We start from the raw sequence: 20,135 nt of genomic DNA on the forward strand, positions 1-20,135 counted from the left end.
GTCAAGAATGTGCCATCAATTGACAACACGGGGTAGCAATGCCTAAATGCATCGATGCATTACCCAAAGCTCCAAAAAGCTCGATGAAACACTCCCTCGATTGACTCGACCCTATGGCGCATGCCCGGGATCTGATGAGCAATGGCTCCCAACGTTCTCAGAAGAATGTTGTACACGGCGACATAATCACCATGCAACATCCTTATAGCGTTTGCCTTGGCCATCCACGCCTTTCCATACTTGACCGGGTACCCGAATCTTTCAAAAACCAAACTCATTAGGAACTTCACCTTCACGGTTGGATCATGGGATATCTCATTCAACAATTTATAGCCTAGATACTCGGACGTGAGTTTGCGGTGGCCCTTGCTTCGGTCCGCTTTCTCCGGCGGTATGCACTTGTGGGTGGCCACACAACTCTTCAACTCCCATTGCCCGGTTTCCTTGATCTTTCTTCCACAGACCTTCCATGGGCAACCTTCTTTGTCACATTTTATGGTGTAGCGCAATTTTTTGTTGGAATGACCAACAACGAACGGCCTATGGTTCCGAATGACCAAGTCACTTCATGGCAACTCTTGTCACATATCTTGAACTCTTGCAAACAACCAAACTTGATCCCTTTCTTCAAATGAGCATTCTCATCCTCACCCGGTAGCCTTGGATCACCCATCCTCGGGCAAGGTGATGGTTCGACCAAGCCCAACCTCATGCCACCATCAACAACGGCCTTGTCGGCAAGACTAAGATCACGAAACAAAGAGGGTCCTCTTTTCTTGCCATTTACCTTCTTGTAAATTTGATTTTCTTGCGGCGTGAATCCATCCTCATCCAATTCTTCCAGTGGACCCTCATCATCCGACTCATACCTACACATACGGCTATAAGGGAGGTTCCGGTCCATGTCTTGTTGATGCACAATGACATCCAAGTCACCAATGGGATTGTAATGAATCTCTTGTTCTTCCACATACACATCATGTTGAGCAATAGCATCTCCATCAACATGAGCAATGGCATCTTCATCAACATGAACATTTGCATGTTCATCAACATGAGCAATGGCCTCATCTCCAACATGATCATCACCTAGAAGAACTATGGCTCTAGCATTGATGTCCTCTTCATTTGGTTGGCTACTTGGTGGTTGGCTAGCCGCATTGTGGTCATACACCACGACAGCATCATGTATTGGGGAGGACACATTCCGGTTCAAGTCAAGTAGTGGCCGAGGAACTTCAACCTTTACTTGTCTTGTGGCAAATAACTCAAGTGACTTGTCTTGTGATCCCTCAACTTTCTCCTTATACACATCCCAATGCAATTGAGAGGTGATGGGCATACTCTTTAATCGGGATCTTACTCCCACTCCCACATCATACCGTCCAATAAGCTTCACACCATCACTTAGGTTAATCCAATTGAGAACGCTTCTCACTTTCACGACAATATCATCATAGCTCGGGCTTGTGTCAAAAACCATGGCCTCCTCTCCTTCGTCGGCATTTCCATCCATGAAAGCCGCCTTGTCCAAATAATGCACATTCACTAGTTTATCCATCTAAAAACAATGAAACAAAATTGAGTCATCCATGGACCGGCCATTTCATATGGATGAACCATCTAAAATATAAGATTTGAATCTAAGATCTAGTATACCTTAATCATAGCACTAACCCTAACCCTAACCCTAACCTAACTAAACCCCAAACCCTAACACTTAAGCTAGCTTGCCATAACAAAGAGTGACACATATTACTTAGGTGAACCATAAATACACCATAAATGCCCCATAAATGTGCCATAAATGCACAATAAATGCTAAACTAGAGGAAGAACTAGGGGGGTTGAAAAACTAGTTGATTCCAACAAAACTAGATGATTTGAACCAACCAAATGAAGGGGGGATGGGGGAGGTACCTTGGGTGATGCAAATGGCCTCGATCCACAGGACAAATCTCAAGCAATGGAGGGGGATCTAGTGGGTGCTTGGGTGGGGGAGAAGAGGGGGAGAGAGTGAGAGCTCGGGGAGGAAGAAGATGAGTGGAGTGGGTGGGTGGTGAGTGGACCCCACCAAACCTTATCCAGGACCCTACCGCCAGAGACCTCTGCGGTAGGGTGTTGCCTACCGCCAAGGCGGGCGGCGGTAGGTCCCTTTGCCACGTCAGCACCCGTTAACGGCCACACGGCCGTCAAAGCAACCTACCGCCAGGGGGACGGCGGTAGCCTGTAGATAGCTACCGCAGGGGCATCCGGCGGTAGCCAAAAGGGTCAAATGTCGAAAAAAAATTATACCGGGGTCAGATCCTGATTTTATACGTGAAAATGGTCAAAACACGAAATTTAGCCTCTTGATGCTGCTACAATCCGACGAGTGTGTCAGTTGGGGTGGCTCGCGATGTTGCTCCCTCACATGAAGGATGTTCACATGAATCAAGATCGATGTATGGCTCAAAATCATTGAATGGAATAATAATAATAATAAACTTCATTTTATACTTTTGTGAGATATATCAACCAGCAATTCTTTTTATTCCAAGGCGAAGATTGAATCATTTAGCAAACATCAAGTCTCACAGCTTTGGCAGATCGTTCAAGCCTGTTCATCTTCAACGCAAGGGCGCTTTTAACATGTCGCACACTCATATTCCAGAGATACCGAAACAAAAAAATCCACGGTCAAACAAGATTTTTCTCATAGATAAATTTTCGATCAAGAGTGATTCCTCACCTATCCTTCTAGGTGCAAGTCATGTGCACAATTAGTTAAGATTACAAATATATGAAAGTTTTGTTTTTCTAAAACAAATCTCTAGAAGATTACAAATATTAGCAAGAGTTTAGAAGATCCGATCCAGATGGCTGATACTCCATTTTTTCCGGTTTATAGGGCTTATCAAAATTTTAGTTTTCCCGTTTTATAAGTCTCAGGCCCTGTTTGGTTACAGGGACTAGACTAGAAACAGTTCCTTCTAGTCCCTATGTAACCAAACAGGAGGGACTTTTTTTAGGGACTAGAAAAAGATTCTACTAAAGGGTCTTTTTTCTTTAGTCCATGGGACTAAAAAAAGTCTTGCAACCAAACACCCCCTCAATTTGGTTGTTTTCCCATCACATGTTCAGATTTCAAGGTGCATTAAATCATTGCATGCAAATATTAAGAGAAAATTGACCAATGCATGTACTTTATGCATGCATTGCAATTATTGCATTTGTAAACACAATTTTTTGAGGAAAACAAGCGCATTAATTGAGTTCTTTTGCAAACTACTACAAAACTTATTTCACCGCTCATTATCTATCTTGGTTAGTGAGATTTTTGAATTGAGCTCTATAAACCGAAAATGAGGTAGTACTGCGTTGGCATTGGACGCTGTGTTCTCCTTATCTTTCATCCCACTGGATGACTCGTTGCCCAATGACGCAAAGCCCACTTGCAACCGAGATGTTACTATTCTTGTCAAGGACGGAACAATAAGCATGCAATTGTCAGATTGACAATAGATACGGAACATATAATCATGTGTGATTATGCAAGTTTAAGTTAATTTTTCCCTGGCCGCGGCAATGGCGCTGCTTTTCTTCTACTTCCTCCGTTCCTAAATATAAGTCTTTCTAGAGATTTCAATAGATGACTACATACGTAGCAAAATGAATGAATCTACACTCTAAAATATGTCTATATACATCCGTATGTGGTAGTTCATTTAAAATCTCTAAAAAGACTTATATTTAGAAACGGAGGGAGTAGTACATTGTAACCGTACTGCCATTACAACAGGGATGTTTGCGGGGTATATTTTGTAAACGAGCACTGTTTTTCTTTCAGGTTGTAAGGCACACGTGTACTTTTAGGTGATCTTTCTGACCAATAAGTGTACATCAAAAGAATATACAATTCGAAACTTATTTCAAATAGATATTTAATAATTGAAAATTTAACTGTGAAACCACATTTTTTTCGCAACAGATCTGAACAAATTGGATTTCATCCATCTTTGATCATGTGGTCACGCGCCCCAGCTGCACGTCACCCCACTTGTTTTTCACACAACCTCGTCTGTGTACAGCCAGGGCGCTTCCCAACACACCTATCGTTAGTTATTGTCTAACATATATGATAAAATATATTTGAACCTTCTCTACCACTATATTAGTAAAAAAACTTCTGGTTTTCTTTTACAATCAATATCATGATATATTATATTAGCAAATTGTACATGGTAGAGATACATGAGTTAACTATGGCGATTACAAAATAAAGTCTACAAAGAAACGAGCAAATCTTCGAGTCTTCAAACTCTTCCTTCTTCCATGACACAATATTGTACTTTTTTGAAGGCAATCGTTGGAACATAACAAAAGTATCAAATCACAGACCTGTGAATACCAACGAGGGTTCTACCATTGTTTTAATTTGAGCCGCAATGCTAAGGCTGCAATGCACGCACGACATCATTAAAGTAATCAACCAACATCAGCAAGAGTATCAACACCAGTATTCCAGGGACAAAAAACCGAACAACCAGGTCGACGACGCTGGGAGCCGAGAGTATGAATCACCATTGTCGAGGACGTAGCAGTCGGGACAGATATTGCGAGGACAATCCTCCTCGTGGCGACCATGAGAAAAAAAATCCAAAGCCGATCTAGCGAAGCAAGATCGGAAGAACCATACCTAGACAAATTTAATCTTCCAACACCACCATTGACGTCGGGAAAAGATCTCGTTGTCGAATGAAGGGACGAAGATTATTTATTATAGATGATGCCATCTCCAACGAAGAAGACGACTACCAAAACCCTAAATCAATCTAATGAAAACACTACTATTATTAAGAACTCCACTCATAGATCGGGTTCCCCACCCCTCCTGACACCAGCAAGGCCGGCCGGAGGAGGGGGAACCGATCTATGGAGGAGGCGGAGGTGGTGGTGGCGGCTAGGTCTTTTTCGGAAGGAGGTGGCAGCGGCAAGAAGAACTAGAAGCTAACTCCTGGTTTTTTCTTGGTTTTTCTTTGTTGCATCATGTGTTGGTGTTTCCGTGAACACTCCAATAGCCATTGTTATTCATGTTATAGAGGAAGTTTGGTATCTCTGTGAGACACGAGCCTCTTTTTTTAGAAAACAGCAGGACTTTGCTGTGCATTTTTGTTATTATTATTTTAAAAAAGGAAAAGCTATTTTCTTGCTGACGGCAGTTAGCGACAGGCACGTACGACCCCATCGTCGTCGGATCCTAATCATGCGGTGCAGAAACTCCACGAGAAAAAGAAAGGGTGGAGCGGCCAGGACAGGATTCGAACCCCCGACCTCCTACAGGTGCACCACCATAGTAACCAACACACCCAGAGTTTGTTGTTGGCAAAAGCGCCTAGACTATGAATGTATTACATAGTGGCTCTGTTTTCAAGATTTAAAATGTGATTGACTTGCTAACTTGATGGCGAATTTAGTGGGAAGAATCCGGAGACTATGGCCTTGACTGCCGCGATTTTTCTCTGGATTAGATCTGTTATTTTTTGGGTGCTAGATCTATTGGCACGCCCTGGTTACATTTTAGTGAAAAAAATGACGCTGGATATGGGATTTGAACCCATGGCAAGCAGCTAACGTGAAAGACACACTAACCAGCTCAGCTGGACTATTTTTTGTGCAAAAGAATGCACGTCATACTATTTGACCATTCCTTGTTGCTTCCTTTTTCTTTTTTTCCTTTTGAGGAGTTATATCCCCCGGTAACTTTTCTATGAATACCACGATAACTCACACATTGCAGACCCGATAACTTATGTACCCTTGTCCTGGTAAGTTTGGCGACCGGGGGAGGGGGGGAGTTGACGAACTTTTGTGTGAATAGCATGGTAACTCACACAGCACAGACCTGATAACTTATGCACCCTATCCTGGTAACTTTGGCAACGAGGGGTGGGGGGAGTTGATGAAATATCCCCTCGATAGCTTTTGTGTCAATAGCATGATAACTCACACATCGTAGACCTGGTAGCTTATGTACAAATATCGTGGTATCTTTCTTGACCCAAATAAAAACTTGTGTAAACATACATTCGATAACTTTTTGTATTAATAGTATGGTAACTTACACATCACAGACCTAATAACTTATGCACCCCATCCTGGTAACTTTGGCAACGAGGGGGGGGGGGAGTTGATGAAATATCCCCTCGGTAGCTTTTGTGTCAATAGCATGGTAACTCACACATCGTAGACCTGATAACTTATGTACCCCGGTCCTGATAACTTTGGCGATGGGGGTGGGGGGCGGAGGGTTGATAAAACATCCTCTCGGTAACTTTTGTGTGAATAGCATGGTAACTCACACATCACAGACCTAATAACTTATGTACCTGACCCTGATAAAAAGTCATAGAGGAGCCCCTCTATACATTCACACGTATAGTACATCACCATTTATGCAGTGGAAAAGATTGAGGAAAATACCTTCGTTTTGTCATCTGACAATGGTGAGAAATGGTTTTAAAAGATTTTGTTTTCAAGTATTAAACAATAGTGTAGATTGGTGTAATGGTTGTTGGTCTTGGTATTAGGTGTCCTTGCTACCTGATGCAGGTTTGAATCCCATGTAGGATACTTTTTTTCTCAATTCATGGTTTTTTATTATTGTCAACGAAAAGCTATTTTCCAGACGTCAACGAAAAAGTTATCGGGGTGTGTTACAACAACCTTTTTCCTCTGGGCCCATAGTTACAACAGTATTTGTGAGTGAGTTATCAGGTTCGTGGCGTATATATTACCATGCTCTTTATAGGGAGTTATTGGGGTGTGTTATAAAAAAAATTCCTATGGTAAAAAACATTACCATAGTGTTTGTGTGTGAGTTATCTGATTCATAGCATATAAATTACCATGCTATTTTTACAGATAAGTTATCGGGATGTGTTACGACAACATTTTTTCCTTCGGGTCAATAGATACCACGGTGTTTGTGAGTGAGTTATCAGGTTCGTGACATATAATTATCACACTCTTTTACAGATAAGCTATCGGGGTGTATTACAACAATTTTTTACCTAGGGTCAAAAAGTTACAGCGGTGCATGAGTTATCAGGTCTATCATGCACGAATTACTGTGTACAACAGGGAAGAAAAAATGGTAAAAAGAAAGAAAGGAAAATGGCTTGTTTTTCTAGTCGCGTATGTATCAGTATAAATTTTTATCGATCTTTTTTGTAATCACAAGTCAAAACAAGACCAGGTAGATATGACAAGTGATGATGGGCGAAGAGGTAACGAGTTTGAGTCCCACCTCCCATAATATTTTTATCACGTTTTTTCCAGAAAATAAAAAGGAAGCAGGAGAAGATCACGCGCGGAACGGAAGGAGTGGATCGCGAGGATCTGTTGCCTAACGTCCAGTCACCGGGGGTAGGTACTGGTGTGCGTGCGAGGGTTAGGGAAAGAAGATGATCGCACGGCTGGAGGTGGACCGGCCGAAAGCCGGCCGGCGCATAGCACGCGCAAGGGAAACAGAGGAGAAGAACAAAAGCGATACGCCCAAGAAAGAGAAAAAAAAAACTGCTAATTGGACAAATCAATCAGATAAGTTTCTCGTGACACCCAAACAGCGATCCGTGCAGAATTCGGCCATCAGAAGTAGAATATTCTTCAGATAAAACTTACAAGATAAAGGTCTCCATAAGATAAACAGGACCAGCATCTTACAAGTAAATAGATCATCGCAAGCCCAGAGAAGAAAGAAAGAAAGAAACAGAGCTGACAAAAGGCTATCTACGCTTCAGCAACTCACACGAACATTCATGGGATTGGTTACAGGACTGGATTGGTGATGATTGTATGGAGCACAGCTACCCAACAGCGACCTTCAAATATAGTACCTGCGCTCCGTGTGCATTCCCGGTCTTGAATAGGCCGGATACTGATGATTGTCAGCACCGCCGGGGTTCCACTGGATGTCAGGTGCAGTATCACGAGATCTTACCGGCTCCGGATAGTGGTACTCGGAGTGTCTGCCTCTACCCCTCTGACCATCATCACTCGCGTCACCGTGTTGTTGGCGGTACTCAGAGTGTCTGCCTCTACCCCTTCGACCATCATCACTCGAGTCACCGTGTTGTTGGCCAAGGCGATGTGGCGCTGGAAAGAGAGGCTGATACTCCCACTCTGTTTCGTTCCATATCAAGGGGTTTTCATCTACGAAGCTCATGCCTACATTGCCTTCTCCACCCTGCAGATCCATTCCAGCATCTCTGTCAGCTATCTGAGTCGGTTTGCTGTCCAATCCCTGTGCGTTGTCCATGTCCTATAAGAATTGGTGGGAATCCTGCAGCCATTCAGAGACCCCATCATATTGTGCATCGCTCTGAGGATGGGAGATGTATTTAGGCATCCAGCGAGCCCTAGACGGAGCTGGTGATTCGTGGAAGAAGCGTCCCCTGCCTGCCCTCTCCCTGTAACCATAGCGAATCCCCACATTCCTTTGGGCCTCAACATGGTAGCGCCTTGGACTGTCAGTCGCCGGATGCTTTTCCCAAGTATTGTCAGGCAAGGACACCATTTCAGTTAGTTTTGAACGGTCTTCGGTACCACCATGGGCCTTGGACTCAAATTGCACATCTCCTTGCTGCCACTGGTCAGATGACTCCTGTATAACATCTGCCACATTGAAGTACTCTGCCGGTTTTGCGAGATTTTTCACCACCAAAGCAAGTCCATCAACTACAGCCATACCATTCGGACCTCCTTCTGCATGCTCTTCTTTCCTCCCTGCCTGTTTAATCGGTTTGCACATGACACTATCGTTTGAAATTGGAGTCTCGACAGGCAGTAGACCATGCTGGTTCTTTTCTGATTTCTTGACCTGCCGAGGCCCTTAGAGGCTACTAGCTGTATCATGTACTTCCTTGGCCGGTACTGCCCACTCCCGGTTTACTGATGCAAGTGGAACATCATCAAGCATTATATTACCCACAATAAGACCTGTAACAGAAGTAACCTTGGCAGGAATTATAGAACTATTAATGGCAATACATGGAACATGGGTTTTCTGCATACTCAGGACTTCTGTAGAATTCTTCTCATTAAACACAGGTGGCGCTGCAGGCCTAACTGAATTAAAGTTCCTCCTGCTGCTCTTGTTTCTGGTCAAGAGGTCGTCATGATTTTTAGCTTCAGCACCCTTCGTGTCTGCAGGTATCTCCCTATCTGTTATATTTCTCTCCCATGAACCAAAATGCATTTGCCTGTGCTCCATTGGCCAGTGTTCTGGAGTACTGTTGTCATGTGACAGTGAGTTGAGGGAAATGTGTTCCATCATGTTAACCTGTGTGCTCTTGGCTGAAGACCTGAAATTATAACCTTTACTAACACCTGAAGTATTTGATGCTGCACTGGAACCAATAGAAACTTCACTAATCTTGACTCCAGCTACTGGCTGAGGCGCATTATGACCATCAGCAGAGACAATACAACATGTATCTGCCACTGAACTAGCACATTTAGCAGTCACATCATCTCGCGTTTTTGGCTTGCAGTACATATCTGCGTCTGGGGGTGCATCATTGGACTTCTGACTCTGTATTGATTGATACCTCCTCAATTCTTCCAGTTTTGCAATAGCATTTGTATTTTGTTGACTAATCCACTTCTCCGCGTCCTGTAGTTGTTTCGCAGCTTGAGCAGACAAATATCTCATTCTGGAATGCTGAATGCACCAGAAAAACACTAGTTAAACAACAACCATGGCACAAGAAACTCTTAGCAACATTATTGCAGTATTTGCTTGCCAATTATAAACATTTCATTTCTGTGTGTGTGTGCCACTTTGCTGGGCCCTCTATTAAAGCATCTGCAGGTAATAGAAGTGGAATGACATTATAATAAAAAGGATGTGCTTAAACAAAATTTGTGGAACTCTATTACCATACATGAAAGAATCACACTGTACAGGGGCAGAGAGTAACTCTTGGAAGATAGGTATCTACATCAGCAAGACTGCAAGGTCTAATAGAGATAAATGAATTAATCGAGTAAAGGGCATTACTGGAAGGACTTTAGGAGTGGCAGAAACATTTCTAATATCAAGGTTTACAGGATTGGGTTCTCGGGTCCAAGTTTTACGAAACAAACGCTACATGAAACCTTAATGCGATAAAGAAACATGACATCCGTCGCCAGGTAGATGCCATGGAAAATTTTGTGCAGCAGAAGTGACATACACACTGAATAAGTCATAGTGTCCAAACCTCCCTGGACGCTCACCTGCCTACCGCTAACCCTAGTATGAACACTTCAATCAAATTGTACAGGTACAGAAGAAAAAGGATGTTTTGCATTTTTTTTATCTTTCTATGCATCTCATTACTCATGAGTTTCCGTGTAAGAAATAATCACAGAAATCGGCAACTACTCCAATTTTATCAGAGGACAATACCTAAGGAGACAAAAACCACATACCTGGTCTTCACAATGAAGCCAATTTGGCTCCTTATCAGCGACTGTCACATGTGGCTGCTGAGAGGTGTTCCTAGAAAGAAGTTGGTCTTGTTGAGCATCTACCATAAGAACTCCTCGCAAAGAGTCAATCATGGAGTGCTCTTCACATCCATGTCCAGTAATACGAGATGGCATGTCCTGAGCAGAACCATCAAGCATGTTTCTTGAGATATCGCTTCTTCCATATGCATGGCGATCAGCAGATTTGCCAACTTTTCCAGCTTGGCTGAATTCAGTAACTTGTTTTTCTGACAGACAAACAACAGTTACACCCTTATCAGGCCCATTTGATGGATTAGTTGACACAGAACTGCTGCTTTGAGAAACAGAATTAAGCCTGTCAAAGGCAGGACCAGTCTCACTGGTGGAAGCACTGAAGGGAACATATTTTGTCACACGATCTTCCTCGACACGGATGATTTTTGGGTGTTTAACCTTGGAGTCCTTGAGTAGAGATGAAGGTAGATTGGACAAGTTAAGGGCACGGAAATTTCTAGCTTTGTTGTTTAGACACTTGATTTTCTCTCATAGAGCCACATCCTTCTTGATGATAGGTTGCTTCTCGATCTCAAGTACATCTGCATGGCCATTCTTGACCTTCCCAAGAACATGGCAAGATTGATTTATGACACAACAATCAGCAGGCATGTGAGCATGAGATATATCCCTCTTGTCTGGATAATACCCACCATGTCCAGTATCCTGCTTTGCTAGTGCCTCCTCGTTGAGCGTGAACTGATCACGATGAGCAAGAGATTCAACAGCAAAGCCAGTCGGGTCAGCATGCTTGTACGGACCATATGGCACCTCTCCACTATGCAATTTTCCATTTTCATCAGGTGGCTGATCAGGAGGACGATGCCAGTAATCCAACAATGGAGGAGGTATACATATATTAGGAACTTGGGGATCATGCAGTTGAGCCTGCTCAGCTCCCCTTATAAACTTTGCAGCAGGAATAGGATCGTCTCCTTTGCAAACATAGTCCATTCTTGAGATAATTTCATGCTCATAACTGCAAGACAAAATTACCTCACCAGTTCCTGTCAAATAAGGATATCTTAGAGCATATCTATCATATTAAAAGGAAATTACATTTACTGAACACAGATTGCTATGATCCTATGATGATATTTGGGGTATGGAATACAAAAGAGTGGGATAGCTCGTAGCATTCATCAAGCGAGTGTATACCAGTTATCGGGTTCTTTCCTTGTTTATCTTGTGTTGCCACAATACCAGAAGCAATAGTTGGCCACCTTCCTGAAATTTGCCCTGTAACAGAAAAGATAATGAGTAGGGAGAACAAATGTGACTGATTAACCATATAGAACGGTTAAAGCTTTTAGCCCCAGAAACTATCAGTTTAGACAGAATTTATGGAGATGTCCAACCAAATAAAATACCGGCATATCTATTCTGTTCCAGATAACTTGGTGCCAAACAACAATATGCATTCAGATACAATATAGTGTGAATAAATGAACTACAAACAGACTTTGTGAAAACCAAATGTAATGTTGCACTTTGCCACCTTGTTGACTGTTTGACGCAGAGTTTCTGGAGCCAAGTACTGGGAAATCATCCATACTTAGGCTGAACCCTTTCCCCTGTGATGTAGGTGCCTACATTGGCAAAATTTACTATAAGAAAATCCTCAGTTAATTGCCAACTTGATTTATAGTAGAGGTGCATACCCGTCTGCCAACAGCTTTCAACGGTGCTTTTAGAATATTACTGAAAGAATCTGGAAAATGAGAAACTTGCAAGCTCCCTGATCTTGTCTCTGTGCTTAGAGGATAATTTACGGCCATTGGCAAACGATACGATGGTAAGTCAAGGAAGTCACTTCCAACTGATGATGATGACGTCGAGCTTCCTCGGGAAGAAGGACGATCATCAATGTGGCTAGGTGAACCAGAAGCTCTATCATTCTTGGGATTCAGAAGCAAAGGTGAAGCCCATGCATTTGATGCTGGGAGCATTGATTTGCCGCCCCAAGTGGTCGTGCCCCTAACATCCATGCAAAATTTCCATCAGACGGCAACAAGAATGAAACATCATCTCAGCTTGCGTAAACAAGGGTTGCCTGGACAGTATAGTGAAGGAATCCACATGTCGCATGCCCTTTCAGGCTATTGTTTCACCAGAGAAGCAAAACTTACTGACTAACATGGAAAAAAAAAACTTGACAAACATACAGTTGTATTATCCAATCTTCCAAGGGGTACACGCACCTAGCATGTGATGTTTTTGGCATAATTTCCTTTCTCTATTTAACTAGTACTGTATAAACCAGATACCTCAAAGATATGTGCGCGTCCAGAACCATACTAGCAGCACCCAGAAAATTATCACAGGGAGAAATCTTACTTTGGAACAATCTCGTCACTGCGGAGGCCATGGCTGTCCAACCTAGGCAAACAGACCCTCAGCACATCAATTTCACAAGACACGAAAGAAGCTAGTGATAAATATTTGACAGAAGCAAATGCCTCGATCAGGAGCTTCTCCAGCAGATGCCAAGTGCTAGGGTTAGAAATGCTACCTCTGGTTCGGCAAGTTGATGGGTTTAGGAGCCTTCGCGCCGGGCTTCCCCGTCTGAGAAATCCCCGCCCACCTGCACACAGCAACAAGATCACTAAACCCGTCAGGTATTTAATGTCGACTAAATCGCCTAAGATTTTCTTCAACGGGGAGAAGGAGATGAAGAGGAGGTAGGAGCAGATGGAAGGGAGCGACGGGCCTCTTGCCGTCCGCGAGCGCGGCGATGGCCACCATCGTTTCCCTCCCCTCGCTCCGAAGGCAAGCCGGGTCGTGGAAAGTGCGGGCGGGCTAGCGCACGCAGTCGAGGTGGAGGTGGAGGCGGAACGGCGAGGGAACAGCGTGTCGGCGCCGGACGACTGGAGCGAGCGGAGAAAGGGTAATGGAGTGGGAGGCGACCGAGTGTTAGAATAAATCCGAGGCGCACCGTCGATCGACCGAGGACCAAGCAATCACACAAGCATAACATCAAGATTTGTTAACGAGGTTCATCATTATGGCTATGTCCCGGGGCCTGACTACGGGCGCTCCTCCCATGACACCGCTACAATACCGCAACCCGGCCGCACGGGCGCCGGCATACACTGCCGGCTCCCCGCGTACCCATGCTATTATGTTGGCATAGGTTACATCGTGTGTCTACTCCTACTATATATGAGAGGCCTAGGATACAAGTGTCCTATTAGGACACGACTCCATATCCTGTCTACACATCGTACGACTCCAAGTCCAACTGTAACCTAACTTGTACAATAATATTCGACACAATTCTAACAAACTCCACCTTGGCCAATATTTTTCACCGCCTTGAATTCATCCATGCGTCGAACTTCCATGTACATTGGACTTGAGATACGCCATGAGCATCCCTGCTACTCCCAGACTCCATGTGACTCCACCTGCAACTTGTACTCCCTCCTTTTCTTGACCACAGTCAACACTCGAGCAAAATTAAGTTCCTTGTTACTCTAATCCGTGCTCCCAACTTTCAGAGTATCCGTCCAACGCCATCACACACCGATCACTAACCTGCGTGAAAGTGAACAACTCACATATTGGGTGTCACACATAAGAGTTACCTGAACTCAACATCACTGCTCTTTCTTGACCGCCTGTCTGAAACTTGAAGGAATTTCACTGTCGCCTTGTGTCACCCTGAGTCAAATTCGCAGTTGTCTCACCCTTTTTCCCGGATAGTCTTTGATATGTCCCACAGCTATAGCACTCCGCCTTCTTCTGTACCCGTCATCCACACTTTGCCATGTGCACTGAACACCACAGAATATACGGTCATGTACTCTCTCAGCTTTTGACAATTTCAGACTCTCCACCACTTTCTCAGATTCACCATGGTCAACTCTTGTCCATCAACCGGCACCGATAGACCCAGTCACCAACTTGAATCCGGTACTCGTCAACACTGCTTCAGCACCCCTACACACTTTGTCTGACAACATATCTGACCTCTAAGTGCCTTGAGCCTGTCGTTGTGTCCCGTGCTTACCGCACACCTCGCCGCTATCACCGCGTCGAGCCTCTGCTGTCCTGGTGGAGTCTCCCGGGTAGCTAGCCCACACTGCCTCAACCCCCACTGCAGAGAACCACCGATCATCACCGACCGATGCCGAGTGTCACGTCTCCATCAGACCACTGGTACCCAGTCCGATCCACGTGTCTCTCGCTATCCCGCTGAAATAGGCTTCGACTCTCCGAATTCTTACGCCGTAGCCCCTCCATCAGCACAGAGTGAAGTCATCCATCAGACTCCAGCTCCACCTTCAACATGACTCCATGTACCTGCGCTTTGCTACCCCGCGCTCCGTCGACTTCAAGCTCTCTCATGTGTATACTGCCTTGAATCAACCCTGCGCCATAGTCTGTCGAAGCCGCACAAACCCTCAGGCCTGCACCACGTGTTTCCATGCCCCAGAAGTCGGCCACCATCAGCATCACGCTCCTATGTCGTCGTCGCCGAAATCACCGCCGTCTTCTACTTTGACCAATATCCATGTCGGTCCATCAGACTATCCAGTCCAACCCAGCCGAAATTATCCGACTACAACCATGCTCCATCCTGCGTCGTGTCCGCCCGCGCATCTCCGTGCATTACTTGACGCCTTGTATGCATGATCCCTGTCACGGCACACTCCAGACTCCTCGAGCTATAACCGAGACCATTGCCATCCTGCGTCGTGTCCGCCCGCACATCTCCGTGCATTACTTGACGCCTTGTATGCATGATCCCTGTCACGGCACACTCCAGACTCCTCGTGCTATAACCGAGACCATTGCCATCCATACACAAATTGTGTACCAACAGAGAAATCCACAAAATTAGTCCCCTGGAGCTTGTCTATGTGCACGTACCATACGTAGCTTCAGATTTTTTGTTTTCTCACACTTGATAGCAAGCCATGTCACGGTTTGACTTCCTCTGGTTCGGTCCTTGTGCCATCTATTTTTCTTTAAACAAATCTCAATCTGCCCTGGCCACTACGCGGTACCAACACGCGCGCCTTTGCCTCCAGCTTTCCGCCACGCATCGCGCTAACCGGCCCCGCCTGGACCATCAACACGTTTCGGCTTGCTGCCAGTAGATCGGACCACCACTGGGCCGCCTTGGGCCTCAGCGCATCAAAGCAGCAGTCTCACGCACGCGACATGGGCCCTGGGCGCCAACTAACCGCGCCGCCTGGACGCTGCCTCCTGTAGCCCTGCCCTAGCCGCCGCTCCGTGCCCTAGCCGCCGCCTCCTGGATCGAATCTGCCGCTGAACGAACTTGTCGAAAACTTCTCTAATTGCTTTCAACCCAAACACGACGCACGCCATCGCAAATCCTTCCGCTTCGAGCAAACCGGTCAATCCATGCGACCACACGCCGCCGATTCCGATTAGTCCTTGCACGTCGCCAGATTTCGCCGATAGCTTCGTGTTCTCCTTCCTCTAGATCGACGGAACCGCAACCTCTTCGATCCTTGCTCAGGATACCACTTGTTAAAATAAATCCGAGGCGCATCGTCAATCTACCGAGGACCAAGCAATCACACAAGCATGACACCGAGATTTGTTAATGAGGTTCATCATCATGGCTACGTCCCCGGGGCCTGACTACGGGCGCTCCTCCCCATGACACCGCTACAATACCGCAACCCCGGCCGCTCGGGCGCCGGCACAGGCCGCCGGCTCCCCCGCGTACCCGTGCTATTATGTTGGCATAGGTTACATCGTGTGTCTACTCCTACTATATATGAGAGGCCTAGGATACAAGTGTCCTATTAGGACACGACTCCATATCCTGTCTACACACCATACGACTCCAAGTCCAACTGTAACCTAACTTGTACAATAATATTCGACACAATTCTAACATCGGGGATGACAAGTGGGGCAAACGATAGGGACAAGGTCTTCTTTGGTTTGCGTCCACACTCCTGGATAGTGCCGGGATACTGCCTGAAGTTGGCCTAGGGAGCGTTTGGTTGCACGCATAAGATCTAACTAGATCCGCGTGGAAAACAGGTGGTGGCATCAAAGGAACAGGACAAGGGCAAGGACGTGGAACAAGGGAAAAAAGATGGTGGCATCAAAGGAACAGGACAAGGGCAAGGACGTGGTGCCGCCCTCAGAGGTGACGCCCATCCAGAGCCCGACCACGGACGACGACGTGCCGGAGGAGCCCCCAAGCGGCAAGCGCCAGAACTACGGACACTACCATGAGGTGGGAGGGCCAACCACCTTCTGCAAGGTGATTATGGCCCCCAAGTTCAAGGCCATACCTATGACACTGGACTTCACGAAGCAGCTCCCGTCCGTGCCACAGGAGTTCAAGCTGAAGACGAACACCGACTGCTCCTGGAGGGTCACTGTCCGACTATTGAATAGCAGGGTCACCCTCGATCAGGGTTGGGCAACCTTCACTGTCGTTCGTCAGATCAAGATAGGGTACATGGTGACCTTCAAGCTGCTGATTCCCGACATGTTAAAGGTCATCGTCTTCAATGATGATGGCATTGAAGCGGTGACCAGGTGCGGGAGGCACGACGACGCCTTCGTCGTGATCGCCTAGGGCAACCCATCATATGCTCCAGCTGCTTTAGTTTAATATCGATCTGTTTTTGCGTTTGAACTGATTTGTTTAAGTGTGGCACAATATTTATAACTGCTTACTACTATGTTCGGTTTTGTGTCTTTTTCCTCATGCCGCTATGTGCTGGTAACCTCACCACACCGCCAAAGAGGTTATCAGACAACAGGCGTTGCATGCAAACAAACAACATGCTTATGTGTGAGTTCAGACAACGCAGGCAACCAAACACCATGCGCTAAGCTATCCCCTAATGTGTAAGAACTAAATGCGGGCAACCAAACAGGTTGCACATGTTTGGTTTAGAGGTTGCATTTGCTAACCAGCCTCATGTAAGCTAGGCTTGAGCTAGCCAGGCCCGACTGCTACGGCTGCCAAACACACTCGTAGTTGTTTGGTTTGTGCTTCAAAATGAATATACCTGTCTGGTCTCGTTGTGTGATTAGCCTGGTGAAAATAAAAAGAAAAGAAAACGTCCAGGCAAAGTGATTAGCCCGGTCCAGGCGTCTGGTTTCCTTCGCCTGGACGCGTCGCAAACTCGCCTGGACGCGTCGCAGACTCGCCTGGCACTGATTAAGGACACATGAGATATAATCTACTGTTTGAATAAAGTATTCTAATCACAAAAGGACAAAGCAGTTTCCAGGTAGAAACCAAACACACCGCTGCAGCCAAAGAGATGCCATTTGATGCCTTGAATAGGATTTTTTTCCACTGAGTCTAGGCTACTAGTTTCTTTCCTTTGAAATGTGAAGGATTGGATCCTATCCTATATAGAAATAGGAACCTATTCCTACAAAACAAAGGGCTCCATAGGATTTTTTTTCCTTTGAAAGTCATATCCTATGAAATTTCTACAAGATCCCTACAAACCAAAGGAGGCCTAAAATGATTTTTTATGTCTAGTATTAAAGGGGATTTTTTACACCATGGTATTAAAGGGGAATTTGTAAGAGACAAATCTTGTGAGAAAGCACCATACCTATCTATTCCCCTGGCGGTGACGTCTAGGGTTCTCTATTCCCCTGGTGGGGACATCTAGGGTTTTGGGTTTCCTCGCAATCTTGAGCGGTGCCTTGGTGATCTACCCTCCCTGTGATTGGTCTCGGGCTGATGAAGGGGATAGCTGTGTTGGAAATATGCCCTAGAGGCAATAATAAAATGGTTATTATTATATTTCCTTGTTCATGATAATTGTATATTGTTCATGCTATAATTGTGTTATCCGGAAATCGTAATACATGTGTGAATACATAGACCACAACATGTCCCTAGTGAGCCTCTAGTTGACTAGCTCGTTGATCAACAGATAGTCATGGTTTCCTGACTATGGACATTGGATGTCATTGATAACGGGATCACATCATTAGGAGAATGATGTGATGGACAAGACCCAATCCTAAGCATAGCACAAGATCGTGTAGTTCGTTTGCTAGAGCTTTTCCAAATGTCAAGTATCATTTCCTTAGACCATGAGATTGTGCAACTCCCGGATACCATAGGAGTGCTTTGGGTGTGCCAAACGTCACAACGTAACTGGGTGGCTATAAAGGTGCACTACGGGTATCTCCGAAAGTGTCTGTTGGGTTGGCACGAATCGAGATTGGGATTTGTCACTCCGTATGACGGAGAGGTATCTCTGGGCCCACTCGGTAATGCATCATCATAATGAGGTCAATGTGACCAAGTGTTTGGTCACGGGATCATGCATTACGGTACGAGTAAAGTTACTTGCCGGTAACGAGATTGAACAAGGTATTGGGATACCGACGATCGAATCTCGGGCAAGTAACGTACCGATTGACAAAGGGAATTGTATACGGGATTGATTGAATCCTCGACATCGTGGTTCATCCGATGAGATCATCGTGGAACATGTGGGAGCCAACATGGGTATCCAGATCCCGCTGTTGGTTATTGACCGGAGAGTCGTCTCGGTCATGTCTGCATGTCTCCCGAACCCGTAGGGTCTACACACTTAAGGTTCGGTGACGCTAGGGTTGTAGAGATACTAGTATGCAGTAACCCAAAAGTTGTTCGGAGTCCCGGATGAGATCCCGGACATCACGAGGAGTTTCGGAATGGTCCGGAGGTGAAGAATTATATATAGGAAGTCCAGTTTCGGCCACCGGGAATGTTTCGGGGGTCACCGGTATTGTACCGGGACCATCGAAAGGGTCCCGGGGGTCCACCGGGTGGGGCCACCTATCCCGGAGGGCCCCATGGGCTGAAGTGGGGAAGGGAACCAGCCCTTGGTGGGCTGGTGCGCCCCCTTGGGCCTCCCCTGCGCCTAGGGTTGGAAACCCTAGGGGTGGGGGGCGCCCCACTTGACTTGGGGGGCAAGTCCCCCCCTTGGCCGCCGCCCCCCTTGGAGATGGGATCTCCTAGGGCCGGCGCCCCCCTAGGGGCCCTATATATAGAGGAGGGAGGGAGGGAAGCAGCACCCAAGCCCTGGCGCCTCCCTCTCCCTCCCGTGACACATCTCCCTCCTCCCGAAGCGCTTGGCGAAGCCCTGTTGGAATTCCCGCTACTTCCACCACCACGCCGTCGTGCTGCTGGGTCTCCATCAACCTCTCCTCTCCCCTTGCTGGATCAAGAAGGAGGAGACGTCTTCCCAACCGTACGTGTGTTGAACGCGGAGGTGCCGTTCGTTCGGCGCTCGGTCATCGGTGATTTGGATCACGAGGAGTACGACTCCATCAACCCCGTTCACTTGAACGCTTCCGCTCGCAATCTACAAGGGTATGTAGATGCACTCCTCTCTCTCGTTGCTAGATGACTCCATAGATTGATCTTGGTGATGCGTAGAAATTTTTTAATTTCTGCAACGATCGACAACAGTGGCATCATGAGCTAGGTCTATGCGTAGTTTCTATGCACGAGTAGAACACAAACTTGTTGTGGGCGTAGATGTTGTCAATTTTCTTGCCACTACTAGTCTTATCTTGTTTCGGCGGCATCGTGGGATGAAGCGGCCCGGACCGACCTTACACGTACGCTTACGTGAGACAGG

General features: G+C 46.0%; 1 protein-coding gene across 2 annotated transcripts; it reads right to left on the minus strand.

The window, feature by feature from the left end:
• Positions 1-7,614: 7,614 nt before the first annotated feature.
• On the minus strand, positions 7,615-13,529 carry LOC123096819 (protein MODIFIER OF SNC1 1). 2 transcript variants are annotated; one of them, XM_044518590.1, is made up of 8 exons: positions 13,241-13,529; positions 13,043-13,114; positions 12,868-12,909; positions 12,192-12,507; positions 12,029-12,119; positions 11,689-11,769; positions 10,456-11,537; positions 7,615-9,703 (listed from the first exon to the last, which is right to left on the minus strand). In XM_044518590.1, exons 1-7 carry the CDS (start codon positions 13,273-13,275, stop codon positions 11,020-11,022), a joined length of 1,155 nt encoding a protein of 384 aa, XP_044374525.1. In that variant the 5' UTR covers positions 13,276-13,529; the 3' UTR covers positions 7,615-9,703; positions 10,456-11,019. The 2 variants fall into 2 exon arrangements, with proteins under 2 accessions (XP_044374525.1, XP_044374526.1); XM_044518591.1 differs by having other exon boundaries at positions 7,615-9,847.
• Between the last annotated feature and the right edge of the window lie 6,606 nt (positions 13,530-20,135).

Source organism: Triticum aestivum, chromosome 4D (assembly GCF_018294505.1).
Source record: "Triticum aestivum cultivar Chinese Spring chromosome 4D, IWGSC CS RefSeq v2.1, whole genome shotgun sequence".
In the NCBI taxonomy this organism is placed as follows: domain Eukaryota; kingdom Viridiplantae; phylum Streptophyta; class Magnoliopsida; order Poales; family Poaceae; genus Triticum; species Triticum aestivum.